At 48.3% G+C, this 13604-nt stretch overlaps 1 protein-coding gene across 1 annotated transcript in view; it reads left to right on the top strand.

Annotated features, from left to right (window-relative positions):
• The window catches only part of LOC144144862 (uncharacterized), a 665482-nt gene extending 654781 nt beyond the window's left edge, over nt 1-10701 (top strand). Inside the window, exons 21-22 of the mRNA XM_077676352.1 lie at nt 194-505; nt 3594-10701. Of these exons, the coding sequence (XP_077532478.1) occupies nt 194-505; nt 3594-4991 (1710 nt within the window). The 3' untranslated portion in view covers nt 4992-10701. The remainder of the gene's footprint in view (nt 1-193; nt 506-3593) is intronic.
• The last annotated feature ends 2903 nt before the right edge of the window (nt 10702-13604 follow it).

The following is a 13604-nucleotide window of genomic DNA, read 5'->3' on the forward strand; positions in this document are numbered from 1 at the left end:
TCCCCACAAGGACCATGCCAAGGGAACCCGAGTCGACTACCTACCAAACCACAGTTATCCACATCGCTGCCATAATGCTCACAAATGAGAACGCTGCTCGAACTCGGCCTTAGGACCAGACGGAGAGAAGCAAGAGTGGTATAGTGAGTAGCCTGCCCCGTGCCCCGCCCTGCCTCCCTCCCCGTCCTCACAGAACGAGTCCGTGGATAGTGCACGAGCCGATCCCCTCCTCGAGGAGGACGAGGACGAGGATGAGGAGGGCCAGGCCCGACGCCTCCTGGGCGCTGGCCCCGTGGCACCACCACCACCCCCCGAGCACGCCTGCTCAGCACGCAGGGAAGCAGGAGCCCGGCCTGTCCTGTACTCGTGGCCCCGAACCAGCGTCCCGAACGCGCGCTCCTCGCACCACCGGCACCTTCTCAACCACCGCACGCCACACAGCGCGTCGTGGCATGAGCCCTCGCTATCGTCACTCGCCACGGCCTCCGACTCCGCCCTGTGCGGGGTATGTGGCGCGGTTGCCACTCGGGGACCGGAGATCTACCGTTCCCCTCTCTTCTCTTGCTCGGTCGGGGGAGCTGAAATGGTAGAGGGTATATCCTAAAGCGCGAAATAACACAACAGAGCAATGGACAGACAGCGCTGTGCTGTTTCTTCTGGGCTGTGCCACGCTACGCTGAAAGAAAAAATGATGATTCAGCAGCTTGGTGAACCATATTGGCCAACCACCATATTGAGGCCGAGCCTAAGTGCAACTGCATTTCCGTCGTATCTTGGTTTCCTTTTGGGAGGAACTAACTTGAAAACTTTGTTAAATGACTGACGGAGCATGTTTAAAGGCACTTGATATCCGTGAGCCTCTTGAGCAAAGTGTCCCTTGCTCAGGAATACAACGCGCGTGGAAAACGGCCTTCCATAACTGGGCATTCACTTGGCTTTCCCTTAAGCACACGTCGTCAGTTTCCAGTGTGATGTAAAAAGCAACGGCATTTGTTGCTGTCAGGAATTCGTAATAAGAACTTACTTGGGGTTGAAAGCTGGCGTGCGATACCGCCTCCGATAGGTCTGCTGCATTCCATGACGGAGTGTTAGCTCACCAGACTGAGATTGCATTCAGAGTAGGACCGTGGTGTAAGAATTCGGGGAGTCACAAGGCGGTCCGTCTTCGTCGATTATAAATGCCCTGGCTGGAATAAAGCATGATTACTCACCGTTTTTAAACCAGGCTCCTAAAAAGTAAGTGCAGGGAGTACTCAGAAATATTTCCTTTGTTGGCCTTTGGCAAACGGCCGGTTCAACCACGTAGATGAACCACGTGTCACAAAGGAAGACACTGGGGATCGCCATTGGTTCCAGGAAGGTTCTAAACTGCATATTACGGTAACATTAGCAATATTGTCGCAATCATAACGCAATGCTACCATAACGCCACCATGCTGTATCTTTGTCGTCGCAATGTTGTCTGGTGATCTCGGATGGAACACTCAATCGTCATCCAAGTTTTTACAGAGAGCCTTAAACTGGAGGGGTTCATCGTACGAGGAACAAATTCGGAACACCAAGAGTGTGCTCGTGGAGCTTTTCAGTGCAATCATACTGATTGCTTCGTGTCAAAATTCTTTGAAGAATGTTTTGAAGGACCACACCTACAAACTCGATTACGATGGCGGTTAAAGTTCTAGTTTTGATCGCAAAGACGATACGGCAAGGATGGAGGCCTTCCTCCGCACGACACCAGCGCATTCTAGGCGTTCGCAAAAGTAGCGAGAGGTTTTTTCAAAGCCACAGCAACTTCAATATTGTGGTACATTAATGGCATGCTTTTTCTGGCTTACAGCTTAATAAGTGGACAAAAAATCGCAGTTTAGCAGTTCACTTGCAAGTGCCATAATGAACAGTGAGGTGAACCCACCTGTGGTGGCTACCTTATATTCTCCTACTAATGACAATAGTTTTTGCGGCTGTACAAACTAATACCTGTCTTACAGTGTTACCAGTCGATCTCGATGCATGCCTCTGAATTAAACACATTCTAAAGTTACACAACTCTAATCAAGTGAGTGGAATTCTCGTCGTATAGCCTTTCCGCTTTAGCCAGTTCTCCAACATTGTTGGGCCTTGATTTTTAGGAAGCGATAGCGAGAATGAAAAGGCGTTCTAGATTGGAGCCTTATTTGTGCGAGCAGAGTTATAAAGTTTGGGAAATGCTGGCTATAATGCTCGTTATCATGTTTCCTAAGGCAATAACATATGTTTTGGGAAATTTTTATTAGTAATTGATACAGTTTAGTCGCCGCAGTTGTGGGGCTTAACCTTCAAGGCTACAAAACAACCAGTCAACTCTATTTATGCGGCCGCGTGATGAGAGCTATGTACGCATGTGAGCGGTCATCCTCGGCTTTGGGAGCTTGCAGGCACAATGCGCGGTGCACAGACCAACCTCAACCAATGCTACGGAACAAAGAAGCCAGGCCAAAAATTTCTCTGGCATTGTGTGGGAGGGAGAGGAGGAGGAAGATGAAAACTTTATTTTACGCTGTTTACGAAAGGGTTTCGTTTGCTTAAGGGGGGTAGGTGCCCCTATTCCAGGGCCCTGTAGCTCTGGCTGCACTCTTGGCCCGTCATACCAGCTGTCGCTGATCTTCCAGGTCCGAGCGGAGCAGTGCAGCTTTCCACTGCTCAAGAGTTGGGATGGGTATTCGGGGAATATTCAGAATGTCGGGTCAGGCCCACGTAAGGCGGTAAAGGGATGCATACTCATTTGGGCAGGAAGGGCATTTGTTTGAAGTGTGAATTTTAGGGTATATGGAGTGTAGCCTTCCTAGGTGTGGGGAAGGTGTTTGTTTGTAGCTGACGCCAGGATGTCGCCTCTTCTCTCGTTGCACGGAGGAGGAAAGGCTCGTCGGGTGAGTCGCGTGTGCTGTAGAATGGAGTTGTATCACAGCAGTATGCGCCCCGGGTAATAATCCTCCTGTGGCGCCCGGGAAGCATGGGCTCAGGCGACAGCGTTAGCTCGCTGATTGAAACGAAGAGAGTCGTGTCCGGCAGTTCAACATTAGGAAGGTGTTATGGCGTATTGCTGAAATTACATTTCGCCATTAAAACCTTAATTTTCAGATTGGACTGCTGCGGAAGATGACATATTTAACCGCGTCTGTGAGGCTAAACCGCATACAGCGTCACTCGCGTGGGCCAGGTTTGTTAAGCCGGCCCCCTTTTCTTTTTGCACATCTTCGAGCGTGCTACCTTTTTCCCTTGATGCTAACGATGAAAAACGTCCTGCTTTCGACTCCTACGTGTTTTCTTTCTGGTCAAAATATTCATCATCACTAAATCTTGGAAGTGTTTTTAAAATGTCGCTTTAACAAACTGCCCCTAAATAGTGCTAAACTAGTGCTAACTTGGTGCTAACAGCTCTTCGTTGTTTGCCCTGGTTCGTGGTTGGTGCACAGTCTTTCATCGCATTTCGCGCATAGTTTTTAAGCCAACACGGAGGGCATAGATTACAGCTGTTATTTTCTTGTCTTTTATGTTCGTGTTTTTATTTGTAGTCTCACCTAACTGACACTAATGTCGGTTCTTCGCGGTGACAGGTGGCGGCCGCAAGACTAAAACCCGAGGACCTGTGGAAACTAGAGTTCCCCGCGAGCCAGGACCATTCCAAGACGACCAGCATCGACCAGCTGAGCATAGGCAGAATGAGCAGCAGTGGGGGCAGCTGCAGTACGCTTCCCGAATTCGCGTCTCAGTTCAGCCCGCCCGTGGTGAGAACGGGCAGTGTCACCTCGCCTCTGCTTACGTACCCAAGGCCTCCCACCTCGACCAACTCGGACGACTGGGAGGTGCAGATGCTGGTCGAAGAGTTCGAGAAGAAGGTCAAGGAGGAGCAGCAGAGTCCCGCCAGCCGGAGGCACTCGAGCTACGAGCCTCTGTCGTGGAGCAGAGTCCTGTCCAGGAATTTGACCCTCGGTGGAGAGCTTCGCAGACACCACGCCAGGACCGCCTCGCCCTCGCCCTTCAGCTCGCAGGAAGAAGGTCGAAGGCGGCACCTGCGACGGAAACACAGCCTCCGGGACGACCGGCTCCTGCGAAGCCTGGCCAGCAGGCAAGCAGCAGGGACAACGGACGCGCGGCCAAAGCTGGCCCGATTCGCCTCCCTAGATGTGCCTCGGTACCACCGACAGCAGAAATACGTGCTGCAGAACCACCATGGGGAAGAATCCGGTGAGCCAGCGGCATTTACCGACAGCGGCGCCAGCGAGCACCTCCGATCTGGCTCGTCCAGAGCCGCTCTCAAGCGGCGAGCCTTCTGGCAGTCCAGGCAACGACACAGCACCTTCTTCTCCGGGCAGACAGCCCTCGGAAACGACAAGCAAAGGCTACTTGGAGCTTGGAGAAGCCTCGATGAAGAGTGTGAGCCCGAAGACGACCACCACAGGCTCCAGGAGACGTCCTTCTCCAACGAGTGCCTCTGGCAGCCTCCTCCAGCGTACAGCCCCGCGGCGACGCTGCTCAAGAAGCAGACGTCCACGGCGTCGGTGTCGTCCGCCTCCCACATCGCGGGCTGGCCCTCCACTCCGTGCCTACCCACCATCAAGGAAGACACCGGTGCGGCCGCGGGTTCAGCACGCCGCGACTTGGCAAAAGCTCGCAAGCTGTCTTCGAGCGGCTCGCGGAGCTACAGCGAAAATTGTCTAGCCGACGCAGACGTGACCGAGAATCCGCCGATCTCCTTGACACGCCGAAGCTCGTCGAGTGGTGGCGGCACGTCTTCATCGGGATCCTCGACCGAGACCACCATCCAGGAGCCGCTGCACTGCTCACAACGGAGGCAGCAGCAACAATGCACTTCTCCGAGGACGACTGTGGCAATGACCGAGACGATCGCGCGATCGACGGGAGGACTTACGACCGTCTCGGCAGTGCAGGGAAAGGCAGACAGCGTAGCGATATCTATACCTGATACCGAACCCATCTGGAGTTTGCCCTAGCGCTGTAAGAGGGACGCACGCAGTTTCACTCTAGAAAGCGAACGACGGAGGCGGAGAGAGTACGTAGTGCCTTCCTCGGTTCGTAAATCACTCTTGGAGAAGGAAAAGGGGGCAGAGAATCTGTGCATAGGTACCCTAATGGCCTTGAGCGTATACTTGCTAGTTGAAGGAAGCAAGAGTGTATGCCACTGGCTGCCTTCTGAGCCAGCCAAGCTTCGCGCCTTTGTACGAATGAGCTTTGTCGCATGTTGAGGCGTTTTGTACGCCATATCCATCGCCGAAGTTTGAAATTCGCCTTGTTTCTTGCTGCGCAGTCCCACCATTCCCGAGTTTTAGAGTTTGGCTGTCTGGTCCTGTCCGCCCCTTGCGTGAAGATGGCCTCTGGCAGTTACAGAATACAGGCACGAGGAAGTCTCTAATTTGACGATGGTGTCAGGCCATTCCCTCCAGCGTAATGGTTCCTTTACTAGCTCAAGAAGAATAAGGTAGGTGTATGAATGTTGTGGCAAATGTGGCCTGGTATAATCAAGCAAGGAACAGTCTGCTCAGCGTGTCAGCAGACAGGCTCGCTTTCGCGAGGTTCGCGCTTGTGTAAAATTGTATACGAAATTCGTAACAAGGCTAACAGATAGTACGATAAAGAGTGGCCACCGTAGCAGGGTTGCAGCGTGCTTTTAGGTTCTCGTGTAGTAAGACGTAGGCACAATGTGATGATCTATCCCTAATGGCGTTTTAACGGCATCATTACTTATTTCGTATCTTATTTGCTGTTTCAATCGCGTCTGTACGTACAACCTTCACACGACCTGTGGTTGCTAGAGACTCGAATCGGAGGTATTCACACCGGTACTGCCGTGAGGTCTGAGTTCAGTAGTTGGGATATAGCGTCATTCTAGGCCTTTGGACAATGGTAAATGCTTTTAAGCATAACCCGTCTTCTAGGGCAAGGATGAATGTGGTTGCAGAGAAACCTTAACGCACCTCGCATAATTTTACCTCCTGAGCGCCCACTGTTTCCTTGCAAATACGTGCATTGGTAAATACATGCTACACGCTTCGGTGGTGTTTTTACAAACACCACCGAACACCATCTCCTAACTAACCAGTAGATTTGTTTAGAGTTCTCCGAACAGGAAGAATAAGCGTTTGTCGACTGCGGCCAATTCATTGAAAGAAATGACCTCATGAATATCAACTGACCATTACTTCAAATGCTACATGTTCAACAAGTAGAAGATGCACCGGCTTTACTTGCACGCATCGTGAACGCAACTGTGCAAACATGCGTCCCGTAGATGTGTCTCCGTATCAAACAGAGCAAATAAGCAAAATGCTGCCAATTTTCTTGCGCTTGCACTACATACACGAAAATAACACCTTGTTGATACTCTTTCCGAGCGCTGGTAAAAAGTGCACTGAAATGGACAATGATTTACTTTGGTTGCTCGGTCTCGGTGGCACTTGGGATGCCAACATAATTTCACGCGGAAAACCATGTCGCTCATCGCTATGAAAAGCACTTCGAATAAAGAATATGTATTGCGATGTAAAAAAAAATCATCCTTATGCAGCCACATGGCTGTAAGAAAACGTAATGATCAGTTGAGAGGATTATAAGGCACTGTCTCTCGCTGCAAACAGCTTAACTTCTGGACAGCTTAGCAGAGTGAAGAGTTTACCGGACTCTGTTACTTTTGATTGTCATTGAAAACGGAATAGCGCTGTGGTCCTAACGTTTAGTACCTCAGAGGTATTGTCACAGAGGACGACACCGAGAGGTTAAAACATGCTTTAAAATCGACAGATGCAGTCTTTTTATGATGAGCGTTTGCTATCACCGTCCTCCGCCTACAAAATAAATCGGTACGGGGTTTGGAAACAATTGTTAAATTACTACGGATTATACCGCGTTTATGACAAGCCCGCCGCCGTAAATGACGCGTGCTGTTTGATGCTCCTCTTTCAATGAACGGGGGCTTCTTAGTGTATTCAGTTATTATACGCACGAAGGCGAAGACTAGGCAAAGTGTAAGCCGGTAAGCACGCATCATTGGGTGACGCCAGTTTCTGCACATCGGTTCTTCCTTCAAACTGTTTACCGTTAAACGTATAACCAGTCTGCCCGAGGAGGCCCTGGGCGATGCACCGCAGTACACCAAGCAAGGTACTCACGTGAATTGCGTTGGTGTGGTAAACGCAGACTTACTCCCGTGTCATCGATACTCTTTAACGTCAGCGGTAAAGCAAGCCCGAATGGAGGCAACGGGTTAACTTTCATTTGCAGCTATGATGGTTAACCATGCCAGTCTAACCAAAACCGGTCATAGCACCGGGCTGCGTCTTCCTTAGAGCAGTTGCTCTGTTTCTGTTTCCATCCACAGTCTCCCGGTCCGCTAATTCTTATGGAAGCAACTTTTGTTGTGCCAACTTTTTGGCTCATATCAACGAAGTCCTTCATTCAGCCTTGTGGATGAGTAGGGGCAAAATTTTGGGACTGGTCCGTCTACTGGTTGCGTTTCCAGAACCCTAACTTCGGCTGCGAAAATGGCGTCTGTACCTGACCCTCGTCTCTTTATTGGGCCACCAGCAAGCCGAATATGACTTTTGATAAGCGTCTCCAATTGCAACCAATAATACAAAAACACTTATGTATTGGATATGTAATCTTCTGAAGCACCAAACATTGTAGTGATTTCCAAACCTATAAAGAACGTATCGTGACGGTAGCAACGACTGAATGCATTTGTAGTTTGCAGATCGTAGTAAGCGTGGCAAAAAAAAAAAAGAGAAGGAAGCCAGACACGGTTGACCAGTTTACTCGTAAGCCTATATTTTTTTTTTGCCTTGAAAATTAGTGTTGCAGGTTCATAAAGCTCGGCGATAAAAGCCAAGAATTAGCGCTGCTAAACAACGTCGTTCTGTCGGAGGGTGAAACCTCTCAATGGATCTAGAGCAGTGCGCTCCGCGGGTGCAGAACTGCTTTGGAATGCTCCTCCGACTGCTTTTGGCGGTAAAAAATTCAAATAGCAGATGCACCCCTCTCACGGCCTCTAGCCAAATATAATTCTTTCCTTGAACTATTTGCTTGCAACTACTTCGTATTTCTAGCGGGCCCCATACGTGGGTTCGTGTCGCACGAGGGGATTAATAGCCAACATAGGGTTCGTAAGGGGTCTTTCGGCGTCACGCTCCCCCACCTTCTGTGTCCATGTACATAGCCAAGTTGTGAGTGTCACGTGACCTTCGTCTGAACGTGTTAGCCGCAGCAGAGTGCTCCCGTATAAAGCTTAGGATCACTTTAGAGTCACCACAAGTACAAAACGTGCATGTGAAGTTCAGTTGTTCACCCGTACCTTGCATGCAGAAACTGTTCTCCCCTCCTCGTAGTAAGCCTTCCTTGGCGAGTCGTTACAATATTTTTGCACCATCTGCGCGTCTTTCGCGCATGCGTGTTACTGTTGATGCTGTTTACCGCTTGCAAACGTAGAATGATGTTTTTAACAATAAGTGTAATGCTATTTTCTGCTGCTTTTCCTGTTTTGTGGCAATCGTTACCGGCAAGTTGCAAACACCGACACTCGAAATGCGGCCCTTCACTGACATTTCGTAATGTCGAAAAATAGGCACTCTAAAGGATTTCACATCCCGATCGTAATACAGACGAATAGGCAGCTTCGCTTAATCATACTGTAGGTCGAAAACTGAAAAGAATGTGGGAAGTGGGGTCAGACATTTTGACAGCAGTTTCGAGATTTTTGAATATTTTGTGAGCTTTTAGGCAGGATGCATCAAAAGCCTCATTATAATTTAATAACTCCTTTACAGTGCACTGTATTCTAGTATCTTGATGGGAAATTATGCGTAGTCAGATAAACAATTTCGTACGACGTATTGGCTGCAGCAAAATGGTATCGTCTGGACGACGAATCGATGAGTGTTTGATAAGCCCTGATTGCTGATAATGAGGTTATTTTTTTCTCAGGTAATAGTCACACGACCAATCTACATAGCTCAGAACAGGGTAAATTTCAAATCTGTCATACCGTATTTATTGTTTTAGCCGCAACGTCCATCAAAAACTTGGGTGAAGTATTGCGTCACATCGCATCTCCTTAGTTTTATAATTAGCTGAAGACAAGGAGAGCTTTCCTTTAGCGCTCGAGGCCGGTGATCTCCAACTCAATTTTATTATATTAGGTGCGGACCTCACAATGTCCGTCCGCGTCCATGCGTATAGCATTTACAATCGCAAAAAAAATTTCACAGGCACCGGCAGTGTTCGAGCCTGTGTCTGGTAGACCAGACAGAGTTAGGAGAGAGAGAGAGAGAGAGAGAGAGAGAGAGAGAGAGAGAGAGAGAGAGAGAGAGAGAGAGAGAGAGAGAGAGAGAGAGAGAGAGAGAACGCCTTTAATGAAAGCGAAGAGGTCAGCCCCACTAACGGTAAGGCTTGCTACTCCAGATGGGACAGAGTTAGGGTCAGTCGTCTTACCCATTGGGCTACGAACCTGATCAAAGTCAAACGGCTTACTCCCTCGCCTGTAAAGGTGGGGAGTACCTTAGGGTCTCCCAATGTCCGTTTGCATCCATCCGCGCGCACACCACCATCAAGCGAAAATCAAGCGAAATTCGATTTGAGCCGTGAGTTGCAGTTTCATTTGGGGAATAATCAAGGTTCAACTCACGGCTCAAATCGAATGACGGTCGGGGCGCAAATCGGATGTCACTCGGGGCGCAACTTGGATGTCATTTCGAGTCCCGTACTTCCGCAACCTCGCCATCATCCGGGGAGTGGAGATGCTGCCTTTTTTCATTTAGAAGTAATTGCCCTGGCCAAATGTGTGGGGCAATAAGTAATGGTCTGGAATTAAGTAAAATGTCCAGGTTCAGTGTGTATGGCAAGCGGGGCTGCGATACAAGCGAAGCAACGATATAAACTGGAGACAAGTGCATAGTCAGTGTGCGTACTTCGTAGAAAGGAATTTATGATTAAATTACAGAGGCACGATGATAAAAAAACGCGCATTAAGGCCCAATAAAACAAAGGCAAGCAAAAACGGAATGAAGTTTATGTTGCTTGTGAAGTATTTTTACATCATTCTATTTAGTCTACCAGACGGAACCGACTGTACCAGAATTAAATGCAGAGGCACGCATGGCAGCGCAGCATGGCATTGAGCAAGACTAAAACTTCCTTTTTTGTTTACTAACATGAATCTGTTTCAACAATTCTGAGTTTTCTTTGAAACATATCTGCTGGCGAAATTCCATGAAACATGCAGTCGCACTAAAATCGATTTTTACAAACCGTCGTTCGCAATTTCGCAAGCCAGCTTTTTAGCTCGTCTTAACTGCACTGTGGCTGAATTGCAAAATACACGAGAAGGACCGAATAAGCAACTGTGGTAAGAGGCGAAGTTTGGAGGACCTTGTCAGCTTCCCCCTTCCCTCTCTCCGGCCTATTCATTTTGAATTTGCAGAATTGTCGTCTTCTCGCCGAGAACTCGTGTTTAGACAGCTACAGTAGCCTCACTGTAAATTCAATTGGTGTCTCTTAAGACGACGGAGGAGTCGCTCCCATAACGAACAAAGAGGAACAGTGGCAGCCAAGTAGCTGTGTGAACGTCCCTAGCAACAGCATGACGAAGTGCCTCGCAGGCTTGGGGTTTACCCTCCGCCGCAAGTGACACCACGCAGTCTCCTTTTCTGCCATCTACTGGGCAACGATTGGGGTTTTAATTCAGATTCAACGCGTGCATTGAATGCGTTGCATTCTGTCAAAGGGAAAAGTGGTAGTCCCAGACATCCACAGCGGCAAAAAATATGTGCAATGCATCCTCAAAGCAACTCTTAATTTTCGGCAAGGTTGAAGAAACGCAAAGCGTCGGAAGAGAGCGCCTTATAAGGGTGCGAATGACAATACGAATATTTCGGTCAAATGAAAAGCTCGTAGCCTGCCCTCCTCTTTATCAATTATGCTCGAGGTTACCGCTGTGGCGAAGGGAAGTCAGGCTATTTGGTGAAACTAACTTCTTATCTTGGATTGGTTTCGAAACCGATCCCATTTAATTATCTGCTTCGACTTAGTGCGCCGAGTTGCGAAGAACCGCAGCCCACTACAGGACCTCGATCTTGTATTCTAGACATGGGAAGATCCAGCTGTAGTTTTTATTTTTTAAGAAGGCGAATATGACGTTTGCAAACTTGAGCTCTGTTAATCCGAGATCGCAGGCTATCTTTAGAGATTGCAGCCCCATTAAAACTACTTGGCATTTGTTTTTATTTGTTGAGTTTGAAGTTCTTTCCTTTAAAAATAACGTAGGTTATACAAAAGCCTCATAATTTAGGCTTTGGATGGAGATTAAATTGTTTAAACAGCACCGGTCTCGAGCGTTACGTGAGAATGATGATTATATTGACACTGTCTTGCCTTGCTAAATAAGGAACGAAAAGAAGCGGGCACAGCAAACTGCAACCAAGGACAGATACCCTGCATTTTCTAAGTGGACAAGAATTTACAGTAAACTGCAACCAAGGACAGACACCCTGCATTTCTAAGAGGACAAGAATTTACCGTGGCTAATGGCTATAAAGTTTTACAATTACTCATCACAGCATTTTTCTTAGTGTTCGCTGCGAGCCTAGCCTACGGGTAGAAGCACTGAATTTCTGGAATATTTGTAGAGGCCGCGTATAATACTGCGAACGCTAAGCAAATAGATTGAATTACCGAAACACAGATCTCAAAAGTACTATGCACAGAGAAGCAGCAGAAAAATATCGTTTTCTAAAACTCTACCCTCCCCCTTTCCCACCCCACGGCCCATTTGTTTGTTTAAGCAACGTCCCGTAAGAGTGTTCCAACGGTGTGTATTCCGTCAGTATAGGTAGCCGTTGTGCGTTTTGTGGATCCTCGAGCGTCCGTCTGCGTGCTACCCAGCGACGCAGCATGGCGAGAGTGACGTATGTTAGCGCCGCTGTAACGCGTCGCATTGTGTCATAGAGGAGTCCGTCGTCGTCGTTGTCCTTGCATATGCCCCCGTACATGTTGCAGTTTTGACGCGAAGTAGCAGTGAAGCGTCGCGCTGTTCATATCCCTACTCAGGCGTGAAACCGAAACTATGTAACAGGCTACTACTTAACGCGTACGGACGAGCAAAATGTCTATGTACGTTCTGTAAAGACGAACTAGAAATAACCAGAATTTGTTTTTCCACGGACTTTCTAGTATTTCAAGCTTTTAATGTTCGCAAAATTTACACGGGGTGCGCGTAAGGATTAGGCGTTCCAAATTTACACGTTGAAGATTAAGCGTTCGAAAAAACGATAGTGTGGATTAGATGAGCCCGCCGTAGCTTATTTAGCAGTTGACCTAAAGCTGTGCAGTCTGCGGTTTTCGCTTCTGGCTTCTATCAGAAACACTACCGCTGTGCCACGTTTTTTGAAATTGTGGACCGCTTAAACTGCAAGGAAGAATGTTCTTGCCCCTTGCCACTTCGGATTCGTAACACTCAATACTTGATGATCTCGTACGTCACCTGAGCACGAAGTGACGAGTTCAGCTCTCGGCTGCGGTGGCGGTGTCTCCTATGATCACGAGTTACGAAAATTTGTGGGCACGGCGTAAGTTCACGTGGTCACAGTAAATGCAGAGAAGCCCTTGGTTCACGTCGTAGCCGATGCGCTGCAGCCACATTTGCAGCCCCAGATCTGAGCCTACCATTTTGCTCTAGCTATTATCCCTGCATTTTCGAAGAGCTCAGTAACTTTCCGCCGTGTTTCTCGTTGGCGAAGCTTTAGCACGATGCCACAGTCGGGTATATCTGATGAAACCAAAGTGCGAAAATCGCCTTGAACTAGAACATTTCACCCTTTACGGTCATGGCCCATTCGACTATTGTTTCTTCTGTCCGTGCAAAATAGCCTGTGCAAAGAACTAGTTCTTCCGTCATCACTGGTGAACCCCTGTAGCATTGTGTTCGCGACTAAACCGCACTTTCCGTTGCGTCGTCAGCGGAATCTAATATGGCTGAAAAGGAGTGTCCAGGAAATCCCTAAAGCATCACTGCGAGCAGGCCTAGTTGGAACTGATTCCTTTTGAAGGTATTAGCGCACAGAAACGGGGACGAAGGCGCTTTTCCTTGTGTTCCCTTCTTTGTCCCCGTTTCTGTGAGCTAATACCTTCAAATTAAATCCCTAAATCTCATCAAGTAAAAGATGAGTATCTCCGAGACCGAGCAATTCAAAGTTCTTCGGGACGCCTTTCGGTGCACGCAGACACACATGCATGTCACACCCGATGTACAGCTTTTTGGAGGGCTTTTCCCTAACAGCCACATAAATCTTTGAACAAATGAGTATGAGTCAGTGCACCCGAGGAAACGACGTTGTACGCGGCAAAACATAAGGCGAAATCGTTTCTCGACTATGAAAAAGCGCAAACTTCCAGAGCTTCCAAAAGGAAACAAAAGCTGCCGTCACGAAGCAGCCTTCCTGAAATAACAAGAAAGAATAAAAACAGCGCTAGTATTCTATTATACGCTCTATAAACACTGCACTGAAATACGGGGTGGGTAAATTCCATAGGTCTCTACCTTTTCATATATATATCTTATT

Source organism: Haemaphysalis longicornis, unplaced genomic scaffold, assembly GCF_048455015.1.
Source record: "Haemaphysalis longicornis isolate Haplotype H1 unplaced genomic scaffold, Haemaphysalis longicornis Haplotype H1 scaffold_7, whole genome shotgun sequence".
NCBI lineage: Eukaryota > Metazoa > Arthropoda > Arachnida > Ixodida > Ixodidae > Haemaphysalis > Haemaphysalis longicornis.